The sequence below is a fragment of the Anabas testudineus genome, chromosome 14, assembly GCF_900324465.2.
Source record: "Anabas testudineus chromosome 14, fAnaTes1.2, whole genome shotgun sequence".
NCBI lineage: Eukaryota > Metazoa > Chordata > Actinopteri > Anabantiformes > Anabantidae > Anabas > Anabas testudineus.
This window is the reverse complement of record NC_046623.1, coordinates 10,761,850-10,786,996: the sequence shown is the minus strand read 5'-3', so window position 1 is coordinate 10,786,996 and position 25,147 is coordinate 10,761,850. Positions and strand designations below refer to the sequence as shown.

Genomic DNA, 25,147 nt, shown 5'->3' with positions numbered 1-25,147 from the left:
TAAACTCCTACAGTGAAATACACAGTGTGTAAGTGTTAAATAGCATTGGATACAACTAATCAAGTTTCACCCTTGACATGGTCGTCAGCCAATAAAAACACAGCATCTGAGAATGGGGAGAACATCTGGCTTCATCTGGCAGGTGCCACCTGTTGGCCACCCTCTTACACACGCCTGTAAGATATGACAGTACATGTAGGATCATGAGATGAATTCATCTTAGGTATGTGTACGATTTGATCATTCATTATTCTCACTTGTAATTCTCAAATAGCATTTATTAAATTACCATTAATGCATAAATACTTATACTATCACTTTTAAAAAATGAGAGGACTCTTTCAAATGTCTTTTAAATAGACTCTCCTGTGGTAAATTGGGTTACTACATATACTAAGAGTGTAAAATCAACGTCATGTACTTTTTATCACACATCTATTTATCTCTCAGGGGACTCACACTCCAATAACCTGTTGATCGACTTTATTTCTCATGGAGCCGTTTTAGTGCTTTGTCAAATTAAAACCCGGTTTATGCGGCTGTGAAAAGTCCGAGGAGCGGGAACTAGTTGGTCTAGATGAGAGTGAAACCACGTTTGTAGTAGCCTAATAACGGCGCTTCGCCCTGACGTGCGCGGTGCCATCGAGCCGCGGCGCTGTTCTACGCTGCGCAAACCCGCAGCAGGCCCGGTCTTGTGTGCCTGTCCGTCTCACCTTTTCTCTCCTGTCTGTCTCTGTTTTCTTTTTTTAACACACACACACACCCCCCCTCTCTCTCTCTCTCTCTCTTGCTCCAAACCCATCCTGCAAAGATCGAGGATGAAAACCATAACGCGCCCCAAATCCTCCGTGTTTCCCTGTCAGCAGCGGGGAAAGTGAGGGGGTTTCCACCGTGTGTGGCTGCAGCAAATGCAAAATATGCTGTTCACAGAACAGTCCTCCAAAGATTCGTCCTCAGCACTGACCCAGTCGTGCATTTAGTTGTTTTGATTTCACTGAATGGTCGGAATAGATAACGGTTTACGGCCGTGTCGATCAGAAACACCGACACCCGGTGACAAGTGTGGACTGAGTATGTGTGTGGGGAGATTTTTTTACACCCCCTGTCCCCCTTCCGTCCTCCGTCTTGTGCCCAATGACATGTCGTCTTTAAACATACAGATCTACAGATTCTTCCCCCATAAAATCAAAGGCACAAACGCAAAAATCTCGCTTCCAGCTCAGCTCAGCCTCAGCGGCCGAGAGCTGCAGTTGTTTTCCAGCTTTCACCCTTTCGTTACTGAAAGGAAAAACACACACACAACAAAAGCTGATCGTGGGCTTTCTCTTTATATTCCCAGGCAGATCAGCACAATCAGCGCACAAGTGCTATTAAATGTGTTTTTTGCCTGTCAGACGTGCGTTTGGCACACACACGCACGCACACACACACACACACATACGCACCAGAGGATAGATAGATGTGCCTCAATCTCACTGCCGTGGCTGAAACGCTCGTGAGACAGTGACTTTGGGAGGCACAACATGTCTAGAAAATGTTTGTGTCGTGGCAATGGGTGATTCAAGACTCAACCTACAGAGACACCTCCAGAGCACAAGAGAAATGCGCTCTGTGGGTCAGTTTGTCCGTGGCTGGGTGAACTTTATATCGAGCATATATTAACACTTTGTGGCCTGCTTTTTTTCCTCCTCTAAGGCAGGAGGACTCCATTTTGAAGGGACTGGGTGAGCAGCCAGAGACTACACAGCAACTCGTCTCAGGGAAGGAAACCCATCTGTTTTTCCGGGTAGCCTGCTGCACCATTTCACTGCTTCTCAGACGTGGTGGTGGACGTTTTTACTTTTATTTATTATTTTTATTTAATTTAGATCTCATCTCCAGGCGCATATGTGCCGCCCAAGTGCGTGTCGAGGGGGGTGGTGATGGTGTAGAAGATGCCAGTTGTTGGCACAAGTTTGGCATGTGACATGTCATTGGTGATGGCAGCCTAGTTTAGGTTAATAATTGGTGCTTGTAATTAAGGGGAGGGGCGGGGCGACTTTTGGAGGTGTCGTGCAGTGGACCGGTGTGTTTGTGGTGGGTGTCAGCTCAGATCTTTCTATTTTTTTTTTCTTGAAGAGTTATTTACGACCTCTTCTCAGCTCCATGCTGTGGACCGGCTGGGGAGGGAGGTAGCGGTGACGACTGGCAGTGCACACAGCAGAGAGAGACTGACTTTGAAGGGGCAGGCAGACTCTGCAGGCAGGAAATAGCCACTGAACAGAGCCCAAATGCAAAGACGGGGAATTATAAAGTTGTAGTTAGAACAAAGCAAAAGGGGGGAGTGCCGCTGGAGGAGCGCAACACGCGTGAATTGCTATTCCAGGGGCCGCTGGACCAGGCTTTAGCGCATGTAGAGAGGAGGAGGAGGGAGGAGGAGGAGGAGGGAGGTGGAGGGGGAGTGAGTGAGTACGTTTCACAGGATCCAGGCCTAGTAGTATTGCCGCCGGGACTCTCCTCATCCGCTTTCAAAAAATTGGAAATTGGCACATTTAAACACCAAAATGAGCGGGTTGAGGGTCGGTTTTGCGGTGGCCGACACCGGAATGGTAAGATTCTCGCGACAGATCCCGTGTCATTTGCCGTTTTCTCCGTGATTTTGTTGTTTGATGCACATAGCCTGCATCTGTCGGAGGGGAGCCCGTGGAAGTGTGCGTGTCCGTGTGTGTCAGTGTGCGTACGTGAACTTGTCGTGTGCCGACGTCTTTGCATGTTGTGCGGCGTTTGGGTTCGTGTATCGTGCAGCCTCAAAGCCACTGCAAGCGACGAACGAGGCGGGCACACACACACACACACACACACACACACGTGCAGCTGCACACACCTATGCACACACTCGCACGCACCCGCGTGCACGCGCGCGAGCGGGTCCATTTTTATTTCCAGGTCGCGGTTTCACATCGGGAGGATTTCTTTTTTATTATTATTTTTTTTTTAGTATGACGCGCCGTGATAACCTGACGGGCGTCACAGTGCGCGCACACAGTTTGGATGTGTGTGAGTTTACAGGCTGCTGACCTTATCGCGCTTGATGTCATTTTCATCCTATCGCGATAATTTCCCCTAACAGGATTTTCTGCGGTGGCTGCGGTGTTTGCGCAGGATCTCTCTTTTTAAAATGTCACATTAGGTCGATCCGCTCGTCGTCACTGAGTTTCTGTGTTTACGCTTTTATTTTGACATCATGCGAAGGCAGATTGTGTGCTGTCGGATCTGATGTTTGAGCCGTGGCTTTCCTCGATCCATTTTAAAAATATCTCATTACCAGCTGCCCGGGATAACCTTATATAAGCTTCATCAGTTTTATGACATAGTATTGAAGGAAATGCAGGTTTTAGTAACATCCTGTTTTATTAAAAAAAAAGAAGAAATGTGCCTAAAGTTTTATTTCTAAAGAGAAAATTGGCAAATTGGTGGAATTGCCTAAAGAGCAATTAGAACCATGACCTAATGAAGTTCATGTGTGAGAGTAATTCAAACTGATGTTCATGTTTGAAGTGCAGAATTTACACAAATGATTTCTGTTTGTGTTGCAGGAGGAAACCATGCCAGTATGAGTGGGCCTTACACAGGCCCTGGGAGGGAGACTCTTCAGTCCAGTTGCCCTTTGACCCCGGGTTGTGACTTCTCCACCCACTCTTGTTCCTCCAGACACCATGATCACAAGCTCAACCTAACCATGTCTGCTGCCGCCTCTTCCCTGAAGCATGCATCTGTCTACGGGTTTTCTCACAGGGAACATCACTCCTCCTCCACCACCTGTTCTTCCTCCTACAGTCCTCTCAGGAGGCTGCAACATCTCACCACCATGGTGAGCCAGCCTGACATGGTCCTGCCAGTGAGGGAGCCAGAGAGGAGCTGGGAGTGGGGGACGCATAAGAGGGACAGGGGGAAAGACATGGAGAGGGACTCCTGGGCTGATTCCACTAGCAGGGATTGTTCTGGCAACCAGAATACAAGCAGGGGGGAGAGGGTTGGTAATTCTTCTGCTGGACAAAAACGACCCGAGGTCCAAACTGGATGTAGAGATGCGTCAGCAGCCAATCGTAGCGATACTGTTGCCTCAGATAAAAAGACAGAAGGCTGTTTCTCAGGCCCACCTAGCCCAGCTTTCTCTCTTGATAGCAACAGCCCCTTCACTAATGGCTTCCTCCACTTTGAATCCGCTTTATTTGAGGATGATGACAATGATGAAGTACAAGAGGCCAGGTCACCTATGGGAGACTTGCAGGACCAACATGAGAGGGCAGGAAATGTCCTTCAGTCTGCTCCTCCAGACTTAAATTCAGACTCTAAGGATGCCACCCTGTTGTCAGCCAAGGTCGTCACACGTTCTCAGTCTTCGGGTCAACGCAGGAGATATTGGGACTGCTCGGATGACGAGTGGGAGAGCGACACAGAGCTGTTCTTGTTTGAAGATAGTCCCTCAAGGCATTCAATGGCAAGTTTTACCTTTATTACCCTGAGTACACTAGACAAAAGCAACCAGGTTTTCAGGTTTGTAATACTTTTTTTATTTCAGTGGGTCATTATCTTAGATATTTATGAATATGTGTAATTAAATCTGATTAGAAATCATATGAAAAGACAGAACCTAACATTTTAAGTTTTCTTCAGTGTCAGAGTTAACAGAAGCTTAATGAAGACGGTCATTAAGCTGCAACAGTAGTCAACAGTACACCTCAGTGAGTCCACGGCAACTTTATACAACATTACTCAAAGCAAGAAGGACCTGGATTTTAATCCATGGGTCGGCCGGCTGCCTTTCTGTGTGGCTTTTGCATGTTCTCCCCATATCTGTGCAGGTTTTCTCCAAGTAACCCATCTTCCACAATCTGAAACAACTTAGTTGAACTTCTTCTAAAAGCACAACTTCATATTTTTACATGTCAACGAATAAACAAACAACACATAATGTATTCATTTCTGAGCTTCAGAGGTGCTCGTAGCTGGATCTTCTTCAAACCTTAATCTGAGCCAGGCTAGCATTTTGCACGGTTTCCAGTCCTTATGCTAAGCCAGGCTACCTGTCACCTGGTTCTAGCTTCTTACCTCAGTGATTCAGCTTTCACTCTCTCAACTGATGCAGCAGAAGCAGACATATGGAGATATTTATTATCTCTTCCTCTTGTTCTTCGTCCTTGTCAAAACCTGTTTTTTACATTACACACTATGCAACTAACCTCCAGTTTATTTAGTTTAGCCACTAACCTCAATCAGAAATATATGTATGTATTTCCTATAACTGGAAAATTAACCGTCCAATGTTTATAAAATGTAAAGGATTTTATAAAGGACATTTTATGGAAAAATAAACGTAAGGTTTTAAGCAAATAAGATGCAGTTCCCCTAATATTTATTGTCCTTATGGAACTCTTCGGTATACAACAGCAACCTGCTGGGTTAAGGTCTGAGGTGTGATTGGGCCACTCTTTTTTTTTTATTTATTTTTTTGTTTTGTTTTGTTTGAAGTCATTCTGTGCACTGTGATGGTTTTGTTTGGAGAGCAGCAGATTTCTCTGTGGTGTTGCACCATGGACACCATTCTACATGCATTTTGCTGATGGCTGCGCCATATCGTATTGACGACAACTTATTGTGATCAGTCTTCACCATACTAACAATTTTTCACGTACGATATTGACAATATAGTTACATGATGATGTGCTTGCAACTCGTGCCTACGAACACAGCAAGCATGGTGAACAAAGAAGTTGTTTCAGTCAAGCTTAAAGGTTCCTTTTTACTCCAAAGTGAGATGAGATGATACAAGGTTTATTAAACCGCTTAAACCCAACATTTTCACTTGCGTATTGGCATTATGTCTTTTGTAATAAAGACAGCTATTGCATTTGTGATCTCTCTGTGTCTCTGTTGTTTTGTTGCAAAGCATGCTGTTGGACAAAGTGGAGTGTAGTTGTTATACAGGTACCACACTGGTTGTTTTAAGGTGTCCTCTAGCACTTACTTGAGTTTGTTCTCAAGGATGTCAGTGCTGCTTCTTAGTTGGACTTTAGCCAAAATATCTCCACACTAACAAATATCTCTGACCCTTCTTTTCAACAATCTCCTCTTCTTTTGAGCCTTGTCTCTAGGGTCTTTCTCAGTAACGCTGAGTTCGTTATGAATTTCTGTCAATATTTTTTCTTTTATTTCGCTTCCAATGCTGATGTACTGGTGTGCATGGCTGCAGTAGTGCAAACATTACCATGTCTGCCGCTGCCAGCTGCTTCTGTATTCCTACACTCTGTGCTGTGTGCATCAACCTAACCTGATGTGACCATATCTCTACTCCAGCCACGTGATTGGTCCAAATCGCTGTTGTTCTCATTATCATTGGCTTTATGAGTTGAACTTGGATGGAATGAGTTTTATCAAGGTTGTATTGACTAGGTTCAATCGAGGAAAAGTTATTTTGCGATAATTATTTTTATCATTTTATCTCCCAGGCCTACTCACTATGAATTTTTGAACTATTTATTCACTATAGGCAATACAAGAATCTGCATGTTACTACTTAAATGCTTACTTGTTTATTATTGTAACCAACATGAAGAACTGATTAAACTTTAAGAGTATTACATAAATACACATAATATCAACAAAACTTGCCTACTTTTTCTTTCCACTGTAAGTGTATTTCCTAAAATGTTAAAGTATTCCTCTGAAGTGGTTGAGCTGGGTTTATTTCATAGCAACAGCCAGTGTCTGCCCTCTGGCCAGTCCAGCTACATGCCAGTCATAACTCTGGCCTGCTTTGTGTACACCACCACCACCTGTCCATTTAACCTGCTGCTGTGAGCAGTTGCTCATGTTTACACTGAGGGGGATGTAGCTGCCAGGGTGTGGTGTGTTTTTTGTGTTTTTTTTTTTACCTGTTATGAAACAAGATATGACAGGTTAGATGTAGATAAGAAAACCTATAGAGAACATTGTTCAGAAAATCCCAGAGACATACTAGACAGGTCAAACAAGATAAAAAGAAATCCCCTTAGAGAGAAACAAATCTCCAGCAGTCTGGGTTCATGGCTTCAGGGTTGTCATGTAGCTAGTTTCCTATAGGTTGTGTATTTTTTAAGTTATTGTTTTGGTCATTGTTTGTGAATATAGTTTATCAGTTTAAGACTCGCCTACACTATCTATAGCTCTGTCAAAGATCATTTGGTGAAAATACAGATCTTATTTACAGATGTCTAATTGCAGTTTTGTTGTTCATTTCCATGTTGCTGAAAGCAGAACAGCCTGAAGAAAAAGTCTTTGCCACCTGTGAAGTTTTTAGAGGGTGAAGTTATATGGGCAAAGTTCGGCCGGAGACCATGGTGGCCCTGCGAGGTGATCATTGACCCTGTACAGGGAATCTATCACAGAGTGAAAGGTGGGCCTGAAACATTGTTGACATTGTGTTATTACTTACACTAGATCTGTTGCTATCAGTTATGTGATATGCCCTGTGGGTTATTTTCATCACCAGTTGAATAGTTAAACTTGAGCTGATAATGGCAGCTACTCCTAGTTATACTAAATGTATACAAATTTGAACAAATGTATTCCACTGCCATGTTCTCCAGCTAATGATAAATATTTAGTAAAACGGTTGTCAAGTTTAAACTTCTGACTTTCACATGTACAAGCGGCTCTAAGAGCTTAGTGTTCTTATTTTAAAGCTTGGATGTCGTATATAGTACTGTGTGGTTTCCATTTTCGTCTCATGAGAATGGTCTGAGTCTGATGCTTTGTTGTTGTCTTAGAGCCCAGTGACCGGCCCAGTCGGCTTTACTATGTCAGGACCTTTGGGGAGCCTGTGGAACTCATGTGGGTGGAGGAAAAGTCAACTCATACTTTCCATGGAGGCTTTGAATTTGAACAGCTCCCCCTACGGCGTCGGAGGGGGAAGCAGAGGGAGCAGAACTACAAATACACTGTAATTACTGTTTTATGCCTGATTAGTTGTTATTTCTGTGCATTAAAACTATTGATCTAAATCATAATTTTTGGAGAATCGTCAGGTTAGAAAAAAAAAATCTTCAGAACAGACTTGTTCACATTGTTACACATTTTGTAAAATTTGATATGTGTATAAAAATTGAGCAGTGTTTTCCTCAATTTTCTGCAGATTGCTAAACGTTTTCAGGACTCTTGGAAATCCAGTGTGGCAGAAGCTGAATCTGTTCTCCAAGACAGAATGAAAATGGCTTCCTCTATTTCTTCGTCCATAGATGATACCTTCCATGACAGTTCCACACCAGAGAGAGAAAACCGAACCCATACAACATTTCCTTCCTCCAATTCACCAGTCCCCACCCCTCCAGAGACAATGCACATGACAAATGGATCCATTACATGCCTAAGAAAAACTCCAACAAAGCCAAGCACTTTAAAGAAATCTTCTGGCAAGAAGAAATCAAGCAAATCATCAAAAGACATGAGTAGTAAACATTCATTGCGGAATAGCCCTAACCAGTCAGACAGAGACAATGGGGAGTGTCCGTATTCTGACCTTGACTCAGTCCCTAAGATTTTGTGTCCTAAAGCACTTGAACGCCAGTCTAAGCTAGTTCCATCAACGCCATGTGCTACAGTTGTCAAAGAAGTGAAGAAGCAGCCAGAGATTCAGAGCGGTCTTTGGTTCAGTAAATCAAGCAAAGACAGGCGACCGAAAACAAGCAGTCCAATGCCAGACCGCACTCTCTTTAGTAAGGTGCCCTGTAAGAAAAAGAGTTCATCCCTTACTAAAAAGATGCTGGTTTCTAGTGTGTCCGCTAGTGGTGGACCCAGTGACCATTCAGGATCATCAGATAAGCATAAGCATCTGGTACCAGATATAACAAATCTTCCATCTGAAGAGTCAGGACATTTGAAGTGTAAAAACACCCTGATTGCTAATAGGACTTTTGGTACATCTGGCAGTATTGCTGAGCAGTCAGGTCCGTCGGACAAGCAGAAATCCCAGGCCACTGTTGAGACTTCGGTGCCCTCTGGCAAGTGTCGATATTCAAAGTGTCGACAGATCCACAGTAATTCAGCAGACACTGTTAGTGGCACGGCATCCAACCAGTTTGGTAGCCCAGATGTTAAAAAGGCCTTAAAGCCCACTGTGGAAGTTGGTTTCAATGACCAATCCAGACTTACAGAGAGTGTAAAAAACATCAGTCCAACTGACTGTCCTCGTGTGATGTCTAATAAAAAGGTCAGTGTAATTGACAGGAGGTCTGATCCTGCAGGAGAAAAAGAAAGTAAAAAGACTCGAATGTCAAGTTTAAATGCTGGCTCTGGTGACCTAAGACTAAAAAAGCAAACAAGTTTGGTCTCTAAGTGTAGGCTGCCCTTTGTCAAATTGATACGCAAGGACATAAAGGCTAAGAAGTTTCTAAGCTCTAGTGTAACCATTAGTCCCACTGACCAACTCGGAGGTAAGAAGAATGAAAAGATAAAGACAGATAATAACTTGGCTAAAGTTTCATCCAAGCAATCACAGTGTGGGAATGACAAGAAAGTTGTCTCCATAGATCAGACAGAATCCATAAAGGTCTCAGTTAAAAAGTTAAAAGCAAATAGTGGGACTGGTGTACTTCATCTCTCATCAGAATCATCAGAAGGTAAAACTATCGTTTCCCCCAACATGACAGGTGTTTCCACTGATAAGTTAGGTAGCCAAGAGGCAGAAGGGATTCCAGTTTTAAACATGACTTATCCATCGTCTAAACAGTCAGACAGTTTGGAATGTAAGAAGACTCCCACCTCCATTGAAACAAGCATGTCCTCTGACCAGGTAGCAAACTCGGAGCAAAACAGTACTTCTCCCATTCGTACAACTTATAATACAAATCTGCCTTCTCACAAGCAAAGCAATGCAGTATCTAGGAGTAATCATGTTTCTACAGAGAAATCCAAGAGAGTTGTCTACAAATTAAAGCAACTTTCAGATGAAGTCTTACATGATCAGCCAGCCCACCTCCCAGCCAGCAGTCGGCTGATGACCAGAGCACTGAAGGCCCTGCAGGAGGCAGAGCAGAAGAAGCAGAAAAAAAACAGAAAGGACACCAAGCAGAAAGAACTCTTAAATCCATTCAGAAAATCCGAGGACACTGTTTGTCACTCTGCACGTAACTCAACAACCAAACTGGACTTTTGCACTAAAATAAAATCTCTTAAATCTCCTTATAATGACAATGATGACCATGATCGGGACACTTTTTCCAGCTGTAGCTCCCCTTCTTTGATGTGTTCTGATTCAAGTAACTTTGAAGTTGATGTCAAGAGCGAAGACGAAGACCTCTCAATATCCTCAACTCCACCAATGGACTTTATACCCCTTACGTCTAGGGTAAAGACAAAGAAGGAAGATCATCCTACTGACACGTGCACATCCTCACCTTCATCGCGCTTTTCTTTTATGAATGCCTTTAAAAATCTTGAAGAGGTATCCTTCCAGTCCCTGACAAACGAGGGCAATGGAAAACCCATCTCTTTCAAAACAGACATGAACTACAAGTTCAGCACTTTCCTTATGATGCTAAAGGACTTGCATGACACTAGAGAGCGAGAGGGAGCCCCATTAGAACTGGAGATTGGGCCACCAAGTGCACACGTTAAGGAGGAGCCTTTAGTGATGCCTGGGGAGGCTAAACCTGAACAAAATGAACACGTTAACAATTCAAATTCAAGTTTTGAAAAAATCATAATCACACACAATGAAAACAGTGCAAATCAGATGTCTAAGAGGTCCTATAACAGAAGGGGCAGCACCACTGGGGTGAAAAAGAAAGCCAACCGCAAAGTGCCTTGTCGTTCTGCCAGGTCAGGACCTGGCTTCCCAGGACTGGAGTCTACACCAGGAGTGGCATCCTTACCCATAGTGGACACTTCATCAGGAGTGGATTGCTCATCAAGAGTCCAGTCACTGTTGGGCATGCAGGCCACAAGCTGGGAGAAACAGGCTGGTGGTGAAGGAGTGGTTCGGGAGGAAGAGGTAGAGAGGTGGAGCAGAGTAAATGAGAATCTACAGAACGTGGTGCCTTTGGAGCAGCGGGGGTCTGACGCTACGCTATGCCTGGGACAGCCAAATGGTTTTGTTGCAGACTGCCCTGAAAATAACACAGGCTTAACTCGCAACAGTGGAGGAGGCGACAAGGCTCAAACATGTAAGCACAGTGTAGTTTAGTATCTGCCCCAAACATTGCTTTCAGGTAATATGAATGAAGGGGACCTATCCAAAGGTCACATATATAGAAATGAATCTATGCAAAAGTCGCCATGCAAAAGCAACAACAAGGCTCAAGTGATACTCTACCCAAAATGGTTTTAGTATCCTGCTGCGTCATCCACTTTTTTGCTGCCTTATATTTGTCTTAGGTGAAATGTGCATGCTTTGGTGTAGCCCACTGATTTGCCTGACAGCTTGCATTGAAAATGATTTTTCAGAGTCATAAGTCGAGCAAGTTTTAACACAGAGACACGATTTACACATAATATATGCAGTGGGACTTACAGTGTCTAAGGACATAGTTACATCTTAGTATTTGTGTAAATCCAGTCATAGCTCTATGTACATTTACATCTAATCATTTTGGTCATGTTTTTATCCAAAGCGACTTACAAGTGACAGGACATAAAATATCTAAGCATCAGTCATTTACAATTTAAACTGTGTCTAAGCTGTATTTCTATAAAAAATCTGATTGAATAGTGGTGTAGCTTTAGAAAAGTAGTGTAGCTCACAACACGAGCAACAGCGTTTGGAGCCATGCTTAGAAAATGTGATGAGTAGACACAGGGAGTGGATTTTTCTGCTGCAGCAGTTAACCACTTAAAGTCAGGAAAAGCCCTCGGTGCAAATGACCGCACATTGTAGGCTTTGGAATGCTATTGCTCTTTTTGCTGATGTTTTGTGTACCATAGACAAACAGTAAATGCCGCTTCCACCTGCTAATCTGCTATATGCAACAGTGTTTACAAGTTACCTAGTGATTTCCATTACAGAAAATCCTGCACACAGTGTGCTGTGTCACCTAACACCTCATTCTTACTAGATTAAATATTAAACCAAAGCTCTAGACTCTTGACTAGCAAGGAAGAACAAAGACCAAGGAGGAGCTAATAACATCTGTGAATGTGACCATTACTTAAAGGATGTATTCATACTGAACGCGGTTTAATGGGTTTGCTCAAATTCTAGTCTGTTCTCCTATTTGTTTGTGTGTTGCTCCATGGTACAGCCAGCGCAAAGGAGTCACAAATCTCAAGATAATGACAGAAAACAAACCCCAAAACCTCATGATACAATACTTTGTTGTGCTGTGACAACCAGCAGGCAAATGGGGCATACTCCAAAGTATCTTGGCAAAGAAATGAATGGACTCCTTGTCGTGTATTATTATTTATTAGTCTAACAATTTACAAGTGTATCTGCATTGAAGTTAACTCTTTCCATAATATTTAGTTTGACCTTAATTGTATGAAACTGAACTGAAACTTTTTTTATGACATTTTGCATATTCTAAACAATTGAAAAAACCCTTTTTCAGCACATAAACGAATAAGAAAACCAAGCAAGAGGCTGATCGAATGGACTGAAGAGTATGATCAGATTTTCTCTACGAGGAAGAAAACCAAAAAGCCTCTTCAGCTGATAGGAAAGGTAAAAATCATATAACGTAAGATCTATTTTAATATAGTATTTTATTAGCAAAATACTATGGTATTTAACATCAAATATTACTTTTGCACACACTACACATAAAATTTGTGTCACTGATTGACAATGAATGCGCATTCTCTGTTTTCTCAGGCAACCCAACCCATAACCTCCATGTCTGAATCCCTGGGGCCAGACAAGAATGCACATGAGCACCCATCTTTGAACTTACTTCCTGAAATACAGACACCCCCTCCTGATGACATTGCTGCTGCAACGACACCCTCTGAACTCCAAATTCCCAGCGCTGAAAACGCATCTCCACAAAATGCACCGGTGCTTTCCATCGACACACTAACCCCTCCTCCTGACATTGAGCCTTCACTGTCAGAAAGTCTCATCAAAGACAACGGTGAGGCAGTGCTTGGATGTTATCTTGAAAAATGAATGGCCAAAACGGCTGCATTAATCAAAAAACGTGCATGGTGTTGAAACAGGTACAACTGTGTTCAAGTGTTTTGAAAGCTCTTTATGATAAATGCTGACCTGGTTCACAGGAAACATTCCTCCACTAGAGAAGAAGCGGAAGAGGAAACCCACTCAGAAGATCCTGGAGTACTGTCTGGAGGCAGAGGCTTCGACAAGCCCCAAAAAGAAGGTACACCATGGACATGTTCTGTTTAATGTACTGATAAATCTGTGTCTGTGTATATCTGTGGTGTCTTTGTACTATTTTGTTACACTGTTCAGTCCAATTCAGTCTGATGCATGTGTGCCACAATAAATTCTGTCTGTCTGAAGGTCCATTTTTGTCAAGGTTATGTGTCATTTTGGATTATGGCAAATGCGTTTAAAATATTTTTTGTGCAGACAGAAAAACTATTATCCATTTCATATTATCTATCTAGTACTGTAGACAGCCTTAGTTGTTTCCAGTTTGCATAGGATGAGAGGTTTTGAGAAAGAGGTTTCATATAATGTAGAAGATAATTGTAAGTAGGTCACTGTCAAGTCCAAGAGGTGCCGCTTTTGTGGTTGGATTCAGTCACTATATTTAAAGCCACTAAGGAGCTGCATACACAGGTCTGTGGAGCAGTGAGACACCAGTGTGACGGAAGGCAAGTTGGTTACTTCATTGAGCCGTCTATGCAGCCCCTCAGTGGATTTAGGTTGAGCTTAGCTGCTACAGTACATCCACAGACACAGATTGGCTGTCTGTTGGCTAAGCTGGTGTACTGTTGTACATTTGGAAAAAAAATAGACAAATATAGGCTCAACAAAGTCTGTACATTCTGAACCCAACAGATGATTCCATAATATCTTCGGAGACTTGGGACTTGGGAACACGTTGACATGAACAGACCTATTTGACATAGATGTTGTTTGTCAGTGTTTTTTGACAGTTCACCAGGAATTTATTATATATAACAAGAATAATGTTTTTCTTGTCACAGGTCAAAACACAGAAGAACAATTCAAATCCTCCTCCTCAATCAGGTTGGTAAACCATCTAATAACAGCATAATGTAAATCATAATGTCAGAATTTATAAGAAAAATGTCACTAATAAGTAAATAACTTTAGATAGAGATTCGCTTGCAGTATTATTTCTGTTATATAATTATAAGAAATCTGATTAACCTCCTTAAGTGTTTCTTGTCTGTGGTTTGTTGTCTGTGTCTGCTAAAACATCTTCAAAAATGCCAGATTCAGGTCCTCCATCTTTAAAATCAAAGAGTAAGCACCTTACAGCATCCACCTCCACACCGCCAGCCCCAGAGGTTTCAACTTGTACATCCACGCCCTCCGCTGAGACCAGTCCCAGTCCCAGCACTCCTATAACCACCACTCCTGCACCGGCTCTACCTGAACCTGACCAGGTGGAGCCGGCATCAAAAGATGTCGATGTCCCTCAACCGGAGGACAGTAAAAGTCGGCAGCTCAGAAAGGACACAGCAGAGCCAGAGGTCAGCCGAGTTTACCTACTCATAGACTGTAGAACCGTTGCTTAAAATTATTCAGCACGTGATTCACTGTCACTGTGCACAGACTGCAAAAGCTTTTTATCACATCTGTAGAGAAATTAACCTAATGTGCCCTAACCTCACCAGGCGGTGATGCTGAGGGAAAAACACAATTTTCACACACATTTATGCAGCGATAAACTGTTTAAAACTTTGCTGTTAAAATGCCTCAATAATTGTGCACAACTCGACTGTAACTTAGTCAAGTAGGAATAATAAACACTGGGATTGTTTTAGCTGTGAGTTTGTGTTGTGGTGTGTGTGTGTGTGTGTGCATGTTAATGAAGTAACATGTCAGTCAGTGCAACAGTGTGACTCACTGATGTGTTTTTTATAGTTTTTTACAGTTTTCATAGTGCACCTTGGAGCTCTGTGGTACAGGCAGATAAGATATATCAGGCTATACTATACTGGATACAATTCATTGTTGGTTTTAGCGTTTTGTGACAGCATTTTCCAAGTCGTATTCTTTAAAGTCACAAGTATGTTTCCCTGAAGGTCGCCTGTGTAATATCAATTATTATTTACTTATTTTTTCTCAGTGCTCTACACAAGCATTAGGAAGCTTCATAAAAAAGTCTTTGAGGTTTCTCTGATTCATTAGATTTATTATTATAACAGTGACTTTTTGTCTCTGAAGGGTGACCCCCCCAGCTTGGATCACAGCCCCTCCTCTATTAAGGATGACTTGTTGCTGTGCGACGACCCACTTTTACCTGCAAGGAAGATCATAGGGGACCGAGGAGGCCCAGCATCCATGAAGGAAAATATATGTCAGGTGAGTTTCCTCCTGAGTGTTGCCTCTGAAATCTGAGTAGTTTTATTCTGAGCTTTAATTTCTGAAGGACATTTCAAAATTTTATTTTAGCAGCTATGGTCTTAATTTTATTGTGTCTTTTAAAACTTGTTGTATTATTGTATATGTTGTATTATTGTTTATCGTAGGTGTGTGAGAAGACGGGGGAGTTGCTGCTTTGTGAGGGTCAGTGCTGTGGAGCATTTCATCTACCCTGCATCTCTCTGGCCGAGGCACCGAAAGGGAAGTTTGTCTGTCCTGAGTGTAAATCAGGTTTGTCTTTTTTAAGCTTCACAGCTTTACAATTTAAAATGTATTAGTGTAAAAGTATTCCAACTAAATTAAATACATTCACTTAACTTACAGTATAAAGACTTTTTGTAAAAGAAATTACAAACGCTCAGCCCAGTTGACTGCAGGGAAAATACCTGGAAGAATTATAGAACTAAATAAACATAACAAGACAAAGTTTTACTGTAAAAATTCTGCAAAGAGTATCATTTTATTTGTCAGTTTCAGCATAGTGCAGACCTGTAGCAGAGCTGATAGCTCTGATGGCAGAATATAGGAATAATATTCAATATTCTCTGATCAATACATCTGTATTTTCACTTTTTTTTTTTTTTATCTCACATAATGTTTTTTGTTTCCTCCCAGGCATCCATACCTGCTTTATATGCAGAAAGCGCAGTGAGGATGTACGCCGCTGTATGATCCCTGTGTGTGGGAAGTTTTACCACGGGGAATGTATCGCCAACTACGCCCCGACTGCACCTGTGAGTCGAGGTTTCCGCTGCTCAATCCACGTCTGTCTCACCTGCTTCATCGCCAATCCCAACAGCTCGTCCATCTCCAAAGGTAAACAGACACTCAGGTACTTTACCTTTGGCACCTTACATATCCGTATCCATGTATGCTCATTTTTTCTGTCTCTAGGTCGTCTGGTGCGGTGTGTTCGCTGCCCCGTAGCCTATCATGCTACAGACCTGTGCATGGCAGCAGGCAGTGTTGTCCTCTCCAATAACAGCATCATCTGTCCAAACCACTTCACCCCCCGACGCGGTGTCAAGAACCACGAGCATGTCAATGTCAGCTGGTGCTTCGTCTGCACAGAAGGTACGGCTCCGGGAACACGTGGAACCATTTCAGCCTGATCTGAGTGACCAGCTTATATAAAGGACGGGTCCCAAAAAGAGGAGGGTTATAAATTAAATCTTTGCTGAAGTGAGGGTAGTCTGAATTTTATCAGGGAGCAGAGGAAGATCTTTTGAAATATCCGCTTCACAAATTCTATTTTATTCCTTCCTTTCCTGGTGACAGTGATTCTATATAAGTAAAAAATATTAACATCAAAGAGATAGTTAAGATATACTAATTATAGTGGCTGTATTAACTGTTTATTTGGGAGCAATTTCCTCAAAGTGGCTGATATTTTGTTGTATATTTCATTAACAATGTCTTACAATTCCATGAGAGGTTAGCCTTTTAAAAAGGTATGTCTTTTAGCTTTCTTGTTGAGAGTAGTGTTTGCATGGAAGAGATGAACCAGCTTGCTAATCAGACGTATCAGTCTCAGGGACCAGTTGTGGAGACTTGGTCAGGAAGCTACTGTACCTGACCAAAAAATAGTCCAGGACATAAGTGCCTGTAAAACCAAAATTCTTTGTTATACATTTGTTATTTTGTGCAGGCTAAATTAAAGAGATATAAAGTGTGAATCTCACTGTTAATGCACACCCTGTAAACTGTCAAATCAATGCTCTTCGTCCCCCTGTGCTCTAGGGGGAAGTCTGCTGTGCTGCGAGTCCTGTCCTGCTGCGTTCCACAGAGAGTGTCTGAACATCGAGATGCCTAAAGGCAGCTGGTACTGCAACGACTGCAAGGCTGGAAAGAAACCTCGCTACAAGGACATCCTCTGGGTGAAGGTGGGGCGGTACAGGTCAGTGAAGAGCTAAATAGATTCTTGTTACAACAGGATTTTCTCGTTTTTCAACACTAACTTCTTTACACACTGAAAAAAGATACATACTTTTTCTATAGTACCATTTTTTTATTAATTAATTAGGTGTTTGGTTTTGCTTAAAAAATTAATACTTAATTAAGAATTTTAAAAGTGCCAAAAATATACTTTACATCTTTTCACAGTTATCTCTGACAGTTAACTCAGTATCTGTTTCTTTTGGACAGTAGGTGAGAAAAAAACAAGATAATTAAAGACATGTTTGGCTTTTTATCAATATCCCAAAAGTATTTCCCACTTCATTTTGTAGCTTTTAACAACAGGCGACCATGGCCCACGATGCAGGATCACTCCCTGATCTACCATTATTGAGTGGTTGTCTTTCTTTTTCTTCTGTGCTTTTCCAAACCTGTGCGAAGGTGGTGGCCAGCAGAGGTCAGCCATCCCAAAACAATCCCAGAGAACATTCAGCGAATGAGGCACGATGTCGGGGAGTTCCCAGTTCACTTCTTTGGCTCCAACGACTACCTGTGGACCTACCAGGCCAGAGTTTTCCCTTATATGGATGTGGACGCTAACAGCAAAGAAAAGATGGGAAAAGGTGTTGATGCCACCTACAAGAAAGGTATCCAGTGTGTTGACCAAAAGGTCTTCTTTAACGTATCAGATTCAGAAACATCTGTTTTGTACATTCATGTTCTTAATGTAATGTTTCACAAACATTGCTATGACGGCTTCTCCCCCTATTGATCCACCTCTTCAGCTTTGGAGGAGGCGGCTGTGCGGTTTCGTGAGCTGCAGGCAGAGAAGGAGCTTCGACAGCTTCAAGAGGACAGGAAGAACGACAGGAAGCCTCCTCCGTACAAACATATTAAGGTCAGAGAAAAGACTTGTAGTCTAACTTTTCTTTCTTTAGTCTGAAATGCTGCATGGTTTCTTGAAAAGGGAAGCAGTAGTATGGGTCCAGACCTTAATGTTAAATTGTGTTATTTAAGACTTTACAGTACATTAACACTACGGGTAACATTTTTCTGGAACAGATCATCGTTATACTAAATAATACCCAGCTCTGACGGACTTTATTTATTACCTAAACACAGAGAAGTAACAACAGAGAAGTGTTCATGCTTGCTTGCACCTTTCTGACCCATTCAGGTGAATCGACCAATTGGAAAGGTTCAGATCTTCACAGCGGACCTGTCGGAAATCCCACGCTGTAACTGTAAGGCGACAGATGAGAGCCCATGTGGGATGGACTCAGAGTGCATCAATCGCATGCTACTTTATGAATGTCATCCACAGGTACAGAAACACCTCCATAACACTCCACAACCTCATAAATGCTCCACGATAATTTGAATCAATTCAACATAAAACATTCGGGTCTGTAAGAACAAAATAATGAGCTGAAAGATGCCAAGATGCTCCATAAAGTCAAGAAGAATAGGAGAATTAGGTGATAGCTAATATATCTTGCACAGTGTGTGGTACAGCCAGGCGTAAAGACTCATGGTGACTCTGAACTTGCAGGTCTGTCCAGCAGGTGAACGGTGCCTCAACCAGGCATTCACCAAACGTCAGTATAGCCAGGTAGAGATCTTCAGGACGCTATCCCGAGGGTGGGGGCTGCGATGTGTCCACGATATCAAGAAGGTAACCCGCGCTACTGTCATTAATAGTGCTGGCACTACATCTGCTGCTGACTGCTGCCACTTGTACTACTACTGCTACTGTTCTTCATCAGTTGCTGCAGAATTACCATCAGGTGGTGTCTTTTGTATCCAGTGGGTCTAGTTCAGGCTAAATAATGCATGTTCTCCATGTTTTTCCTTTCAGGGTCAGTTTGTGAGTGAGTACGTCGGGGAGGTGATTGACGAGGAGGAGTGCAGGTCAAGGATCAGACATGCACAGGAGAACGACATCTGTAACTTCTACATGCTAACACTAGACAAGGTAGAGCCCTGTGCCAGAGTGTGTGTGTTTAAGCCGCCCCCAAAAACTAAATACTATAAAGTGATGTTGTCAACTGTTTGGTCAGTAAAAAAACAAGAACTGAAGTCTCATTCATTAATGTTCAGAATGTCTGTCTACACTTCTACCGTCAAATAAACAACATTGGTGCATGTGTGTCAGGACCGGATCATTGATGCTGGACCGAAGGGGAACGAGGCTCGCTTCATGAACCACAGCTGTCAGCCAAACTGTGAGACCCAGAAGTGGACAGTGAGCGGAGACACCCGAGTGGGACTGTTTGCACTCGTTGACATTTCTGAAGGTACGCTGCTTCTTTTACAGCTGGCATTAAAACCAACTACTTAAATTGGGTGATTTCCTCAGTCCGTGTTCTGTGTAGCAGCATCCTGTCCAAACAGTTAACTCTACCCTCCTCTGATTTAGTCAGATGTGTGTATCTTCCAACGTTCCAGCCCCTTTCAGTTGTTTGGGTGTATCTCCTCAGGCACAGAGCTTACCTTCAACTACAACTTGGAGTGTTTAGGAAATGGGAAAACAGTCTGTAAATGTGGAGCACCTAACTGCAGCGGCTTCCTGGGCGTCAGGCCAAAGGTGAGGGGAATAAAAACAAATGTAATACAACTGTCATACACTGCTGTAGACCTGAGGTGCAGCCTGTATGATTTATGTTATAGCTATTTTTATACTTCTGTGGCCCCTGGTTAAAAAAGAAGGTCAGAGTTGATGTGAAAGATCAGTTGTTGTCATACTGCTCTTAATCAACGTCTCTGCAACCAGAACAACCCTCCATCTGATGACAAGGGTCGGAAGTTGAGAAGGAGGGGTCACGGCAAGAAGAAGAAGAAAAAAGTGGTTGTTACCAAAGAAAGAGAGGACGAGTGTTTCAGCTGTGGAGATGGAGGACAGATGGTTTCCTGCAAGAGGCCCGGATGTCCCAAGGTTTACCATGCGGACTGTCTCAACCTCACGAAGAGGCCTGCAGGTCAGTAGCTCTGCATGGATGCAACAGCGTATTAGGCTGAATTGTGTTTGTGCTGGGACAGTCTGTGGTGCTGTACCCGGTTTGGACATTTCCTGTAAGACAAAGGAAATTTCCTTGGAAACATGTAAAAGAATAATTAAGAATAATAAAGTACTGTATTAGGCATTTTGGGGTGTGGTGGAGAAAAGTAAGAGGGAACACCTCTGCTCGTAATTATTTAAATAATTATATATTAAACACACAAACTGAGACAGCAAGGGATGAAAATGTGAGTGTACATGAAAAAAGATAGACGGGACAAGTAAAAGTAAACAAACAGATACATTTTATTAAGATAAGGGGCAAATTGGGTTCAAGTGGAAAAGTTACATAGATGTTCCCATTGCTCAAGTGTAGTTGGAGCTGATTGAGATTTTGGGGATCCAGCATCTAGTGGACATCAGTGACATTGCACTTTATGATACTTCTGCACTGGTGGAAAAAGTATCCAAAGTTTACCATAGTGTGATAGTACTTAATGATAAAAATGTAGTTTACTGGGCATTTTATGTATTTATTTATGTTTATGTTGTTTATTGTTGTTATTATTTTTTACTTCCCACTGTCTGTATATTTTTTCGTAGGTCGCTGGGAATGTCCATGGCACCAATGCGACATATGTGGAAAGGAAGCAGCATCCTTTTGTGAGATGTGTCCCAGTTCCTACTGCTGTCAGCACCGCGATGGCCTGCTCTTTATTTCCAAGCTGGATGGGAAGCTGTGCTGCAGTGAGCATGACCCCTGTGGGCCTGAACCACTGGAACCAGGGGAGATAAGGGAGTACACACCCGAACTGCCCAGCTCCCAGCTGACCTCAGGGCTGGGCATGGCAGTCATCCCTTCTGCCACTTCTAACACTAGCACCAGGTCGAACTCGACCACCAGGAAGGTCCAGGATACCAGCGCTGGCATGTGTGCTTCCGAATCATTTCCTGCATTTTCCATCCCGGTACCCATCACCATTCCTGTTGCTGCTCCTGCCACCTCACCTCCCCGTAGCAGCTCTGATGCTCCCAGCAGCCCACATGTATTTGACCTCCCGCACTATTCACCCATCTCCTCATATGAGGAGGAGAGGGATGTCTTAGAGGAGGAAGAAGAGGACGAGCTGCTAGCAGAAGCGGAGGAGGAGTTAGTGGAAGAATGTGAGGTGGGTAGGCAGAAATCAGATGCTCACGAAGAGGATGGAGAGGCAGAGATGGATGAGACAGGACTGGAATACCTGGAGATCAAAGAAGAAGAGGAGGACGATGAAGATGAGGAGGACGATGAGGAGGACGACGAGGAAGAGGAGGAGGAGGAAGAGGAGGAGTGACAAACAGTGGATTTTTATTTACAATGGCACTGGAAGCAGAGGCAGAACAAACCCTCATACTCACTACAGTGGAGAAGAATATGGAGATCAACCAATCACACTACACTAGTAGCCCAGTTTGTCACTGAATCCAGTGAGCAAATGGATGTATGGAAGAATTTGTAGGACAAAACTAAATCAGTATGTAAATACATTGTGAAGTTTATAAATTAATAAATAAACAGCATAAATACTGTAAATACTGACCCATACATTTCTGCAACACGCATTTCACGCTTTATTTATGGATTTATTGATTTACTTTTGTCCTCTTAATCACTTCGTATTCCCAGTACACACTTGCTGTAGAGACAGTGACTTTGCACACATCGACAGACAGGACCCTCATTTGAGAGATCTGGAACTGCTACATCAGTCTTGGCATTTATGAACATATTTCATTCATGTTGTTTCACATTTTCACCTGCTGCTTTGTTTTGATATTTCTTTGCGTACTGGTTCAGGTGTCATATACTTTATGTGCAGCAGGATAATATGGTTGGAGACAGTTGTTGTGTCTGGTGTGTTGGTGTTTCATGCTAGAAAAGTCTACACTGTGGCTTTGTGTCAGCTTGGGGCTAAACTTGACCAACAGAGACACACAACAGTCTGGTTGTGCTTTCAGACATGAAGGCCCCGCTGTGACACAACGAGCCTCTTCAGGCCTTGTAGTCCGTGGAAATTTTGTTCAGTGATGAGTAATTGGGATTTTACTGGACACATACTGCTTCTGCCAACAGCCACCTGAGTCAACTTCGTCCAAGATTGAAGTCCTGACGCACAGGAGTTGTTCCTTCCAGTCTCCCCTCTGTCTCCAGTTCTTTGGATCATTAGATGGTGCTTCAACAACTGAATTCTCCACAGTCAGACCAACAATGAAAATGTGAAAGTGCCAGATGATTGGCTGCCTGGTGTAGCCGAAACCACATGTTTCCATCACTACAGTTTTGTGGGTGTCAGTCACAGATGTTGAATTAGAAAAAAATCTTTTTTGTGGATTGAAGCTGCCAGTTGCCAGTGTGAGAAAGAAATGTTTGCTAGATTTGGTCATTTTATGCCAAAACGGATCCCGAACTGACATGGATTTAGTGTCTGCCTCTCAACATTCATCATGTCAGAGTGGGAAAGACAAAAAGAAAGTATTTATGCCATCATGGGACCCTGTACTGTACTGCACCTGAAGCTGGTTGATTAAAAAGAGCAACACTAAACGTTCACTCAGTGTTTCCCTTGTGGTTGCTGGTGGTCTAGATGCAGAGCTAGTCCTATGTTTGCACCAGTGTTTATGCTGTTTATATACAGTTCTGTTACGCACAAATGATGATGACGGAGAGTTGGGGTGGAAGCACTCCCTCTCCTCGTCCTTCAGTCTCCATCAGGGGCAAACAAGTCTTCGATTGGACAATGAAAATGAAGGACTCCTGCCATGATGCTTGCACTTCAGTATGTCTTCTTGCCATGTGTGTTTCACTCTGTCTTTGAGCTTATAATATTGTCAGTGTGTTATCTGCCAATGCCTTAGAGTGTATTTCTTAGGAGATATTTTTAAGGAATGGTTTGGCGCCTGTGAGAGAGAAAGTTTCCCTACTAATGCCTTTTTACAGTTGCTGAAGAAGCAATGTTTCATTCCATTTTAATTATGACGTGTTAGACCTCAGCCATTCACCTGTTAAAACAACTGCTATATAAATATATAAGAAGAAGAAGTTATCAAATAAGCACTTTGTACTGGTCTCAGTCATTTTTCATGTATTGGTACAGTATGCAGCTACGTACAACATATACTGTAGCTCTGTGCATTTCTTGAATTAAAGCCACAATGGACAATATCTAATCTTTGATATAGTATCTATTAAATTATTTTGATTAGACTTTTATCCTAGTTCAACTCACAAGTACTGGAAGATTACGAAAACCCTACTTTAAATTAGTTTTTATTTAATTAATGCTTAAAGCACAGAAGTCAACATTCCAGGAAAATGTATTGCCCACAAATTCAATTATTTTAAGTCTCAGATGCTTTAAAATGTATCATTGGTATAATTGTTTTTTACACTAACTCAAGCTAGATTTACATGTCAAATGCTAATTACTCTATCTGGATAGGTTGTTGCTGAATGCTAACAAATATTGAACTTGGTTAAAATTAAAGAAACAAGAATGAACAGACAAAATATTGCAAAAAACGATTTCAATATGTTAACGTTAAAAACAAGAAGGCTGTGAACATCCTTTAAAAGGCAGAGCCCATTGTTATAATTTCATTCGCATCTGAACGCTGACAGGAGCTGTCCCATATGAACCTTGAATTCTAAAACCACCTATTGACATTTCACTAACGATATTATTTCTTTATGCCCAGCTGTTGTTGAAAAATTACAGTCACCCAAGAGAAGCATTTGCTGTCCTCGGGCATCACCCACGACGGCACTAAAAGCCAAAGTAGAAGACCTCGTATATCCATAAATATTTAATGCCTTTCCCAGTGGAAATGTTGATGCTTTATTAAAAATACCTTTATTTCTATTTTGTTTGGCTGAAACTATTTCCCCTATTCCCATATTGTTGCACATGCATTACACCTGTTACTGTGGAGTTTTTTTGTTTTTTCAGTGGATGAACTGACTTTGTCCTTGTGGAGAATCTATGGAAATAACAATGACTTAGAAATATAATATTTTGACGGGGCCACTGATTTCGTCAGATGTTTCTCAACAAGTCCAGCTTTTTGGCAATTGTTACGAAATGCTAAATGTGTTTGTGTTGTGTGATTGTGTGTGGAGATGACATCATGTTGTATTGATATTACGAGCAGTCAAGTGGGGAAAAAAAGACTTGGCGAAATGCCTGCAGATGCATCATAGTTGCCAGTCACATCCAGCTTTGGTGCATTTGCCAGACTGTGCAGGATCATATTCTGTAACAGATGGATCAGCATGTGCCCCTGCTGCCTTTAGCCAGACTAGACTCTATACAGTGCTTACAGATGGCAGAGCTCACTGAAGGTGTTCTCTGGTGTGTGGCATCAGGACATCAACGGCATGTCCTTTAAGTCCTGTAAGTTGCGAGGTGGCGCTTTCGTGGATCATACTTTTTTTTTTTTTTTTCACACACATCTGAGGAACTTGGAGGCCAAGGCAACATCTTGAACTCTTTATAATGTTCCTCAAACAAATTTGAAGTAAGCACAAATCTAAAAGTTACGAAAATTGTGGTCTATAGAATTATCACAGCGTGATTTGGTAATGAGGTAATGTCACTATAAATATCAGCAGTCAAGTCGACAGTACTAGTACAAAATCCAGGTAAGTTAACGGATGTTTCCATTCAGACTCTTGGGAGTGA

The 25,147-nt window shown here is 42.3% G+C and overlaps 1 protein-coding gene across 6 annotated transcripts; it reads left to right on the top strand.

Moving 5' to 3' along the window:
* The first annotated feature begins 204 nt into the window (after positions 1-204).
* On the top strand, positions 205-23,630 carry nsd1b (nuclear receptor binding SET domain protein 1b). 6 transcript variants are annotated; one of them, XM_026371175.1, is made up of 24 exons: positions 205-223; positions 3,576-4,480; positions 7,276-7,414; positions 7,788-7,960; positions 8,153-11,180; positions 12,564-12,676; positions 12,827-13,085; positions 13,231-13,331; positions 14,128-14,170; positions 14,381-14,640; positions 15,338-15,475; positions 15,643-15,766; positions 16,151-16,351; positions 16,430-16,609; positions 17,276-17,432; positions 17,873-18,078; positions 18,217-18,329; positions 18,609-18,755; positions 18,984-19,106; positions 19,290-19,406; positions 19,587-19,728; positions 19,912-20,018; positions 20,205-20,409; positions 21,033-23,630. In XM_026371175.1, the coding sequence occupies exons 2-24, from the start codon at positions 3,593-3,595 to the stop codon at positions 21,761-21,763; spliced, it is 7,695 nt and encodes a 2,564-aa protein (XP_026226960.1). In that variant the 5' UTR covers positions 205-223; positions 3,576-3,592; the 3' UTR covers positions 21,764-23,630. The 6 variants fall into 6 exon arrangements, with proteins under 6 accessions (XP_026226960.1, XP_026226955.1, XP_026226959.1 ...); XM_026371170.1 differs by lacking the exon at positions 205-223 and adding an exon at positions 1,493-1,615; XM_026371174.1 differs by lacking the exon at positions 205-223 and adding an exon at positions 1,622-1,724.
* The last annotated feature ends 1,517 nt before the right edge of the window (positions 23,631-25,147 follow it).

What these genes read in the sequence shown, in the direction of transcription:
- nsd1b (XM_026371170.1), top strand. Translation starts at nt 1,552, where the DNA reads ATGGGTGATTCAAGACTCAACCTACAGAGACACCTCCAGAGCACAAGA. An exon ending in AAGAGAAATGCGCTCTGTGG is followed by an intron (nt 1,616 to 3,575) that starts GTCAGTTTGTCC and finishes TTTGTGTTGCAG; the next exon opens with GAGGAAACCATGCCAGTATG. An exon ending in CTCCGTACAAACATATTAAG is followed by an intron (nt 18,330 to 18,608) that starts GTCAGAGAAAAG and finishes TGACCCATTCAG; the next exon opens with GTGAATCGACCAATTGGAAA.